An 11,051-nucleotide genomic window follows, 5' to 3' on the forward strand; every position below is an offset into this window, starting at 1 on the left:
AGCTCATGTAAGGATTTCATCCAAGACTTTGTTGTAATCATTAGAATGCTTTTGATAAAGGAACGATAAGTTTGGCTTATGTTTGACTTTTATTGTCTTTATTTATTATAAGCATATGGTCAGTGATGACACATTAAACCAACCCTTGCTCTTTGCTCCTGTAACAGATTTATGTTTCATCTAGGTCCAGCTTCTCATTGAAAATTTATATACAATAAGTTTAGAGCTCGTTTCTTCTGAACTTATTTATTATCATTAGGTTTGATGAGCCATTTGTACAGCCAGCAGATCTGTGAGATGTTGGAAAGATAAACAAAACAACATATTTTTAGGTGACCCATTCAGTTATCGTGAATCCAAAGAACAATGATGATAAACACCACACAGCTCTCCTTTTTCACCCTTGCTGGCTATTTTGACACAGGACGTGTCACTTACTTGTGCTTCTTTGTTATTCTTGCTTTGTATATTTTCATTGTAGGTTCCAATGTCCTGCTGATTGTGGTTATCTGTGTGAACAGAAGCTTACATGAACCTATGTACATGTTTCTGTGCAGCCTGTTTGTGAATGAGCTGTATGGTAGTACAGGGCTGTTTCCGTTCCTCCTGGTTCAGATCCTCTCTGATGTTCACACTGTTTCTGCTTCATTTTGTTTCTTGCAGATCTTCTGTGTCTATGCATATGGAAGTATTGAGTTTAGTAACTTGGCTGTTATTTCTTATGACAGATATCTTGCCATCTGCTGTCCTCTGCGATATCACACATGTATGAGTTCTAGTAAGGTATCCGTGCTCATTGCACTAACATGGTTGTTGACTTTTTTTGCAATAAGTGTTTTAATTTCTCTGAGTGCTCCTCTGCAGCTGTGTGGGAACATCATTAACAAAGTGTACTGTGACAACTACTCCATTGTTAAACTGGCCTGTTCTGACACCACAGCCAATAACATCTATGGAATACTCTACACGTTCACTTTAGTTCTTCTGGTAACTTTAATTTTTTACACCTACATGAGGATCCTTAAAGTCTGTTTTTCTGGATCCAAACAGATGCGACACAAAGCCATCAGCACCTGCACGCCTCACCTCGCCTCACTGCTCAATTTTTCATGTGGTGCTTTTTTTGAAATTATACAAAACAGATTTGATATGAGACAGCTCCCAAATATGTTGCGTATTTTTTTATCAATATATTGGCTGACGTGCCAACCACTCTTCAATCCTGTAATCTATGGGCTAAATCTGACCAAAATCCGAGTCTCATGTAAAAATGTAATTTGTAGAATGAAGGTTTTTACACTTTGTCACAAATCAAACTTTAAAATATAATATCCAGTTAAAACTATGTGTTTGTGCTTTATTCAGCAAATATTTGGCAGTTAAATTTCTCCACAGTTAATTCTGGAGAAGATTAAATACGTCTTCATGTCAGAATCAAGATCCATCCATTTTGTCCTTTTTGTTTTCCTGATCCGTCTCTTTTCTGATTTGAATTCAGCCTCAAGCTGACAGGTTTACAAGGACTGTTGCAGTGCCTTATTATAATGAAATCTTATGAGAAATGATATAATAAACTAAACACAGAATTGTCTGAACTGGTATTGTTTTTGGTCTTAATGTCTGAAATCAGAAGTCGTGCCATCACTTAGTTCATTATTTAATATATTTAGAAGTGTTAAGTTAGCCTAAAGGCTACAAGATCATTTTTGGCAGTCAGGTTGGGGCTAATGGTACCGCTGATTTGGTGCACAGATGAAGTTTCAATGCCAGTTTCTTTGCCTTTTAGATTTAATAAATGTAAGTTAGTAAACAGGTTTTTCTCTTTATCCCGATACAGATGTGATTTCTTCCATTTTATAAATGCCTGCTTGTGCCTGAAATTTCTGCAAACCAACAGATTAAAGAGTCATTGACTTTGTTGCAGTAACCAGTGAAAATGGAAGTGAGAAAACATCCATCTACTCTGTTCTGGTTATCCTTATCAGGGTCGCTGGAACCTGTCACAGCTGCCATGGGGTGTGGGGTGCTACTTTGTTGTCAGACCCAAAAGACACAGCATTTATGCTGGATATGAAAAATATGTATGCGTGTGTGTGTGTGTGTGTGTGTGTGTGTGTGTGTGTGTGTGTGGGTGTGTGTGTGTGTGTGTGTGTGTTTAACCAAATAATAAGTTCAGTGTAGGGCTTTGAGTTATAATTTTCCTCAGTACTGTTTTTTCATTTTCATTCATTTCATTTCATTTATTTGTTCATTTTCAGGAACAACAAATACCTATATTGAACATAAAATGCACAAAACAAAAAACAAAAATTGCCTGAAAAAGGAGTGGGACGAAGAAAACTTATTAAATCCCACCCCTATACTCACTCATCAACAAAAAAAACAAACTTCCCGCAGCTACGCCCATCATTGCATACAGACCCATCAACAGCCCCGGGCACATACAAGCATCTAAGCGGCAGCTCGCAAACAACAATTAGAGCCTTCATAACTGAATACAGAATATATAAATTATAAATTGCATTACCACAGGTAACAGGCAGTAATAACTACAAGTAACGAACACACACATACACACATACATATACATACATATATATCTACACACACATGTACATATATGTACATACATACGCACACTCTTTTTTTTTTTTTTTTTTTTTTGAATCCATACCAGCAATGGTAAGAGAACAGACATTACAGAGCACACTAAAAGCATCATTGAGTATACTGTGACCAGACCAACTGTTTGTAGAGGAATTTAAATCTATGAATATTTTTGCATTGTTTCAATTGTAAACTCAGACTGTTCCAGATTTTCACACCACATACAGACACACAAAAGCCTTTACGGGTTGTTCGAGTTCTGGGTAATTTGAATTCTCCAAAGCCTCTCACATTATAAACCTTTTCTCGAATTTCAAATCTAGTTTGTAAATTTGCCGGTAAAAGTTTAGTAAAAGCTTTATACAAAATTATGGATGTATTGTAATTAACCAGATCCTGGAATTTAAGTAACTTTGCCTGAAGAAAGAGTTTGTGAGTATGATCTAGATAACCAGCCTTGTGAATAATACGCAGTGCTCGTTTCTGTACTGTGACTCATGGATTAGTTGTATTTTTATTTCCCCACACTTCCACACAATATATAAGATATGGAAGAACCAGAGTACAGTACAGAGTACGAAGTGCATCTTTATCAAGGTATGGTTTCACTTTGTTCAAAACTGCGAGGCTTCTGGAAATTTAGGTTTTTATGTGTCTGACGTGGGGTTTCCATGAAATTTTATTATCAATTATAACTCCCAAAAATTTGTTTTCACTCACGTTATCAATTGGTACACCTTCAATGATAATTGGTAATTCTATATTATATTTTAAATTACCAAAAAACATTGCTTTAGTTTTATTTATATTTAATGATAATTTATTTATGTCCATCCATTTTTTTATTAATTTTAGCTCCCTGTTTACAGTCATTACAAGATCAGTATAATCATCGCTACTGAAAAATATGTTGGTGTCATCTGCGAACAGTATGAGTTTAAGTACTTGAGAAACATCAAAAATATCATTTATGTATACATTGAAAAGTTTTGGTCCCAACACTGACCCTTGGGGAACACCACATGTAATACCAAGTTTCTCTGAATGGTAATGCCCTATGCTAACATATTGTTCCCGACCCGTAACTTTTTAACCAGTTACCAGCTTTCCCTCGAATACCATATCTTTCCAATTTATCCAGTAAAATTGAGTGATTGATTGTGTCGAAGGCCTTTTTGAGATCAACAAAAATACCAACTGCATATTTATTTTTATCCAGTGTATCAGTAATTTCTTCTACTGCCTCAATTATCGCCATTGAAGTGGTTCTTTGTGTTCTGAAACCATACTGACCAACATTTATTATTTGATGTTTTTCAAGGAATTTTTCTAATCTTGAATTAAAAAGTTTTTCTAGAATTTTTGAGAATTGAGGCAGTAGAGAAATAGGCCTATAATTGGTAAAACTGTGTTTGTCATTACTTTTATATAGTGGTATTACTTTCGCAATTTTCATTTTTTTTGGAAAACAACCGGACTGAAATGATAAATTACAGATATATGTTAAGGGACTAGCAATATTCAGAATAACCTGTTTAACTACAGACATATTTATGTCATGATAATCCATTGAAGACTTACTTTTACATTTTAATGTGATATTTATTACTTCTTGCTCATTTGTAGCTGAGAGGAACAGTGAAAAGGGATTTGATTTTATATTACTGATATTTCATTTTTATGACACGGGATGTCCGCTGCTAGTTCAGGGCCAACATTTATGAAGAATTTATTGAACCCATCGACAATATTACTCATGTTGTGATTTTCACCATTTGCATCAGTAAAATATTCAGGATATGATGTTCCAGAAGATCCTTGTTTAATTAAGTTGTTTAACACATCCCAAGTTCCTTTTATATTGTTTTTATTTTCATATAATCTTCTTCTATAATAAAGTTGTTTGCTCGTTCTTATAATATCAGTCAATTTATTTCTATATGCTTTATATCTTTGTTCCACTTCTTTTGTTTTTACTTTGATAAACTGTTTATACAGATTGTTTTTCTTTTTGCAAGCATTAATAATTCCTTTTGTGAGCCAAGGACTTTTTATCTTTTTTTTCTTTGTCATGTGTTCGTTTACAGGACAATGTTTATTGTACCACATAGTAAAAATATCTAGGAAATTATCATAAGCCTTGTCCACATCTGACTCTTCATACACCGAACTCCAATCTTGTTGTGCTAAATCGAAATTGAAGGCATGAATTGCTTCTTCATTTATTGTTCGCTTTGCTATCATGATCTTGGTATCTATTTTTTTTAAATCACAGTCACACAAAGTAAAAACTGGTAAGTGGTCAGTTATATCACAGACAAGCAGGCCACTATTAATTTGGAAATCCATGACATTAGTAAAAATGTTGTCAATAATAGTGGCGCTATGTGAAGTTATTCTGCTTGGCTTTGTTATTGTTGGATATAGTGATAAGCTGTACATCGTGTCAGTAAAGTCATCAATGGCTTTTAACCTTGTTGGATTTAGCAAATCAATGTTAAAATCACCACAGATAAATAGTAATTTTTGGTTCACCGAAGCAAACGTTTTTTCTATCCATTCATTAAAAGTGTCAATACTTGAACTGGGTGTCCGATATATACAACTTATTATAACGTTTCTCTTTTTGTCATTCATAATCTCAATAGTCAAACATTCCAAAATTCCATCAATAGCCATAGACATAGTTGTTACAACATTATATTTTATAGAGTTATGAACATATATAGCAACCCCGCCGCCCGCCTTATTTAATCTATTCATGTATTTTAAATCATATCCATTCAAACAAAAATCTATTCCTTTATCGACATTGAACCAAGTTTCAGTGATGGCTATAACACTAAAGGGGCGAGAAAATTGTTGCAAATAGTCCTTAATGAAATCAAAATTAGAGTACATACTTCTGCTGTTAAAGTGAATTAATGAGAGCTTCCCGTCTAGGTTAATTTCTTTTTCATATTGTTCCTGAGTGAAATAATTACAATTTTTAACAAAAGTAGAGAGAAAGTTACTTTCAGAATCTATTTCTGGATCTATTATATTATGCTCCTTATATTCACAATCTAGATCAATTACTTTCTGTTGAAGAACTAATTTCAACGTGTCCATGTCATTTCCTGGTGTAATTGATACATTGGTGTCAGTTATACTTGTCCAGATCCTCCATGTTCCTCACTATCAGTACTTTTGCCTCTTCTGGTGTCCCGTTTAGCTTAATGAAAATCTTACAGTTTGTTACCCATGTATGTTGTATTTTACCGTTCTTCTTCAGTTGCCTTGCCTTCCTCGCGATGTCTGCGTTTTTTCGTGTCAGATGCTCATTAATGAAAACGTCCGTGCCTTTCAGTTTGCGTCCTTGTTTCAGCAGTGCGACCTTGTTCTTCCGATTGACAAATCTCATAATGATGGCCGGCAGTCTGTCACTCCTCCTGGGCAGTGAGTGACATGCTTCTATGTGCTCCAGGTCCATCTCTATCCCCTTGCTTTGGAGGAAGGATGCCACCTGTTGCTCCACCGAGCGGGTCTCCTCGTCGCTGGGCTCCCCGACGTTCCCGGCCACCGCGCGCGCGTATGAGCGCGGCTTGATTTTAATACCGCTGATGACCACGTCGTTCGTACGGGTGTACTGCTCCAGCTCATCCACCCGCCGCTCGAGATCCATGATCCGTCTGTCCTTCTCGGCATTTTGGAGGCGTAGCTGTTTTACCTCCTCCAGAAGCCCCAGAAGCAGCTCCTGCTGCGCCCTGACTGCGGCCACGTCTCCGCACAGCGCTCCGAGGGAGGTTTTAATGTCCTCAACCTCCTCTGGTGTTGGGCCTTTCTTGGGTGGCATACTGAAGCGAGAGCACGAGGCGGCCACCACGAGGGACCCGGAAGCGGAATTTCTGATGATGGCGCCTGGCTAGGCCTGCTGGCTGATGGTGGAGCCTGGCTGTGGCCTGCTGGCTGATGGTGGAGCCTGGCTGTGGCCTGCTGGCTGATAGTGGAGCCTGGCTGGGCCTGCTAGCTGATGGTGGATCCTGGCTGCGGCCTGCTGGCTGATGGTGGATCCTGGCTGTGGCCTGCTGGCTGATGGTGGATCCTGGCTGTGGCCTGCTAGCTGATGGTGGATCCTGGCTGTGGCCTGCTGGCTGATGGTGGATCCTGGCTGTGGCCTGCTGGCTGATGGTGGATCCTGGCTGTGGCCTGCTAGCTGATGGTGGATCCTGGCTGTGGCCTGCTGGCTGATGGTGGATCCTGGCTGTGGCCTGCTGGCTGATGGTGGAGCCTGGCTGGGCCTGCTGGCTGATGGTGGATCCTGGCTGTGGCCTGCTGGCTGATGGAGGAGCCTGGCTGTGGCCTGCTGGCTGATGGAGGAGCCTGGCTGTGGCCTGCTGGCTGATGGTGGAGCCTGGCTGTGGCCTGCTAGCTGATGGTGGAGCCTGGCTGTGGCCTGCTGACTGATGGAGGAGCCTGGCTGGGCCTGCCGGCTGATGGAGGAGCCTGGCTGTGGCTGTGGCCTGCAGAGCTATGGCTGTTGGATGCCTGTTGCCTGTTATCATCCAGATATGATACAAACCACTGCAGTGCAGTACCTGTAATACCTACAGCATGTTCTAATCGCTCTAATAGGATATTATGGTTGACAGTATCGAATGCTGCACTGTGCTTTTCTCTTCAGTTTCGATCATTGCATGTGAAAAATAAAAAAACATTTTTTAAGTTTCAATTTTAATGTTGTTTATATAGAATTAAATCACAAAGACAGGTGCTTCAAGGCATTTCATATAAAGACCATACAAAAATACATATGCAGAGCATATCCTAGCAGCACATATTGTTAATTTACTGAGGAGGTGTCATAACTAAGGAGAGCTGCAGGACTCAAAATGCAGTCTTGGGAGGTTAAGTTCAGTGTGTTTTGTTTATAGTCAGTGTTCAACAATCATCCAAAGTGCCCTTAATAGAAGTCTGATAATTCATTGGCTCCAGTTCAGGCAAATCCAGAGTCTGTTCCCACAGCTAGGTCTCTCTCTAGGCTTAAATATCATGCACTTAGCTCCTACTTTACCTACCAATTGGATCATCTGTGGTGACAGATGAAGTGCAGGCCTGTGGCTGGCACATGATCAGTTATGCAACTGTTTCTGTTTGGTTTTGATGTTTATCTCATGCAACAGTACATGAGTGGAAACAAATTGAAAGCTGTCTGAAGAAAAAGATTATTATATCTATTTCAGTTCAATTCTATTGTATTTATACAGTGCAAAATCACAGTAACAGTCATTTATTGTAAGGAAGAAGGAAGAAACCTCCGGCAGAACCAGGCTCAGGGAGGGGCGGGGCTATCTGCTGCGACCAGTTGGGATGTGAGAAGGAAAACAAAGACATGATGTGGAAGAGAGACAGAGGTTAATAACAAGCATGATTCAATGCAGAGAGGTCTGTTAACACTGGCCTCATAGGCCAGGTGTTCCGTTCACAGGCTGCATGTGCTGCCTGGGCAATGGGTGGCCACAGTCCACTATATTTGGACTATATTTGGGGTACCACATGGTAAGTGGGCAGGTGCGCCTGCAGGTGGATAAAACAATGGCTATCACAGCCTGCCCCCATCTTAAGACTAAAACAGGGGTGTGACAGCTCTTGGCGCTTGCTGGTTTTTATCCATGGTTCGTCCTGAACTTAGTGGAGCTGACCAGCCCCTTAACTTATCTCATCCAAAAGGATGTCCCTGATTGGACCAGATCTGGTCAATTGGACAGAACAGTGCCAGGCAGCTTTTGCACAGGTGAAGAAGGTTTTCTGTGGGGAACCCCTGCACCATTTCTAACTTTTCCCTACCTTTCATCCTGCAGACTGATGCAGACTGACGTATGCCTGGGGGCTGTTTTTTCCTAGCAGTTAAGAAAGGTTGTGTACATCAGCAGGAAACCTTTGGAGTGGGAGTCCAGGTACAGCATCGTGGAGACAGAGTGCTTGGCAATCTGGTGGGTGGTCAACTTCCTCCATTATTACCTCCTGGGCCACCCTTTCACCTTCAGTTTGGATAATGCCCCCCTGCACTGGCTCCACTGCATGAAAGATCCCAATGCACGGATCTCACGGTGGGTTCTTGCTCTTCAGCCTTTTAAGTTCAAAGTGGTCCATAGGCTGGAGGCACAAATGGTCGTGGCTGATTTCCTCTCCCACCCAACTGGCAAAGTGTGGTTTGTGGCTCAGCTGCAGGGCAGTGGTGCACCAGCAGGTTCAGGGTGTCAGGGGAGGCTGGTTGTCACGGCCGGTGAGCATTACCTAATCCACCTTCTCTACTTCAGAAGCCACCGGGGCCAAAGGAGGAGGGCAGTAAGTCCGAGCTGCCAAGAAACACCCGAATCTGTGCAGAGTGTGTGATGTGGAACAATGGAGGTAGCTGGAAAGCTGCTCTGATAAGGGCGAAAGAAAACACTGCAAATAAATATTGCTTGACTCGCAACACTGTATGCTTTGGCTCATTTTTGTCACACATGACTTTCCTCTGATAGCAGTACCAAGTGCTGCACCATTCAGAGCTCTCTGTGTTCAGCAGAGTATCTTGAAAAATGTCCTTCATTTTTGGCAAGCAGCAACAAATACCTCTCTCTACGTCTCAAGGCACATACTGGTACCCTACTGTTGTCACTCGTAATTACATTAGGAAATTAACAGTAAAAAGTATGTGGAAAATGGGAAACCAGTAACTTTAGAATGTTAAGTGTTTAACTGGGAAAACTGGGACAATCTGGGCAAAAAAAACATTGTGTCCATTACACAAAAGCAACCCATGATAGTGTGTAGCTTTTTCCTTATTACTGACCTTGTTGGTCATGGAATCATAATCTAAAATATCTAAAATACGGACACATACAAAAGCAAACATACAAACACATCCCACAAATAAAAAAAACCCTCTTGCGTCTGTGGATTCTTTATTAAAGTGCAAAATATGATTATAGTTGTTTGTGTAGATAGAACAAACTTCCAACGTTACCAAGAGACACTTCCTGTGGGATGTTGGGTAATAGGGTCAGTCTCTTGCCGTGGGCTGAACTGAACTGAAATAGTTAAAAGGGAATGCAGAGTTTCACTCAGTTAGGAGGGGCTGACTGTGACCAGGTAAGGACAGCAGGTAGACACTGGGATTTACACAGTGGTCTAAAACCAAGCTGATGTTGATTTCACATTGAGTAATTTCATCTGACCACAGACAAACTGACCACAGTTTCAGTCTGTTAAAATCACATCATCCAGTGGGCACTGTCAATAAGCTTTATCAACTGAAGTGGTAATCATGACAAACTCTACACAGTTCTCACATTTCAGACTTGCATTCTTGAATATTGGGATTTTCAAGTATTTATTTTTTATGCTTGTCATGTGTTTCTTTGTTTCAGTAGTTTGCACCAATGTTCTGCTGATTGTGGTTATCTGTGTGAACAGAAGCTTACATGAACCTATGTACATGTTTCTGTGCAACCTGTTTGTGAATGCACTGTATGGTAGCACATCTCTGTTTCCACTGCTCCTGCTTCACATCATCTGTGATATTAATATCATTTCTGCATCTTTATGTTACTTGCAGATTTATTGTATTCACTGCTATGGGAGTGCTGAATATCTTAATCTGGCTGTTATGTCTTATGACAGATATCTCGCTATCTGTTTTCCATTGCAATACAACACATACATGACACCCAAGAGGATTGCTATACTAATTGCTATAACATGGTTATATGCTATTCTTGCATGTGCTCTCATGATTTCATTGAGCTCCACTTTACCACTTTGTGGGAACATTATTGACAAAGTGTACTGTGACAACTACTCTGTCATAAAGCTGGCTTGTTCTGACACTAAAGCACTTAATATATATGGAATTATTATTGTTTTATGCACAGTATGTTGTCCTCTGATATTCATGCTTTACACTTACATAAAAATCCTTAGAGTTTGTTCTTCTGGTTCCAAACAGGTGAGGCAGAAAGCTGTCACTACCTGCAGTCCTCATCTTGCCTGTGTGTTAAACTTTTCATGTGGAGCTTGCTTTGAAATATTACAGAGTAGGTTCAATATGAGCGGTGTACCTATTTTGTTACGTATATTTCTCTCATTATATTGGCTAATAAGCCAACCACTATTAAATCCTTTAGTTTATGGCCTGAACATGACTAAGATCCGCATTTTATGTAAAAATCTGCTGACACTTAGACCTTTAAATTGAAGTAAAGTTTTGCACGATGATCCTAGACATACATTTTCTAAGGAGTTTCTTGGCTTTGGCTACACCTTAAGTCAACCTTAAGAAAAAATAGAAATTAAACCTTATTTCCAGGCAGCCATGGGTCATTTAAATGCCTTAGGATGTTTGAATGTTACTATTTTATTCTCGACTTCGAGATTTTGGGTTAGAGTTACATTTTTTGTATTACTATGTATATTTTTTA

The 11,051-nt window shown here is 39.8% G+C and overlaps 2 protein-coding genes across 2 annotated transcripts; both read left to right on the forward strand.

The window, feature by feature from the left end:
• The first annotated feature begins 366 nt into the window (after positions 1 to 366).
• LOC113036500 (olfactory receptor 11A1-like) lies at positions 367 to 1,329 on the forward strand. Its single transcript, XM_026192893.1, has one exon. The coding sequence runs from the start codon at positions 367 to 369 to the stop codon at positions 1,327 to 1,329; it is 963 nt and encodes a 320-aa protein (XP_026048678.1).
• Positions 1,330 to 9,898: 8,569 nt separating this feature from the next.
• LOC113036501 (olfactory receptor 11A1-like) lies at positions 9,899 to 10,828 on the forward strand. The gene has a single exon (XM_026192894.1). It carries the CDS (start codon positions 9,899 to 9,901, stop codon positions 10,826 to 10,828), a length of 930 nt encoding a protein of 309 aa, XP_026048679.1.
• Positions 10,829 to 11,051: the final 223 nt, after the last annotated feature.

The sequence above is a fragment of the Astatotilapia calliptera genome, chromosome 14 (genome assembly GCF_900246225.1).
Source record: "Astatotilapia calliptera chromosome 14, fAstCal1.2, whole genome shotgun sequence".
In the NCBI taxonomy this organism is placed as follows: Eukaryota; Metazoa; Chordata; class Actinopteri; order Cichliformes; family Cichlidae; genus Astatotilapia; species Astatotilapia calliptera.

What these genes read in the sequence shown, in the direction of transcription:
- LOC113036500 (XM_026192893.1), top strand. Translation starts at nt 367, where the DNA reads ATGATGATAAACACCACACAGCTCTCCTTTTTCACCCTTGCTGGCTAT.
- LOC113036501 (XM_026192894.1), top strand. Translation starts at nt 9,899, where the DNA reads ATGACAAACTCTACACAGTTCTCACATTTCAGACTTGCATTCTTGAAT.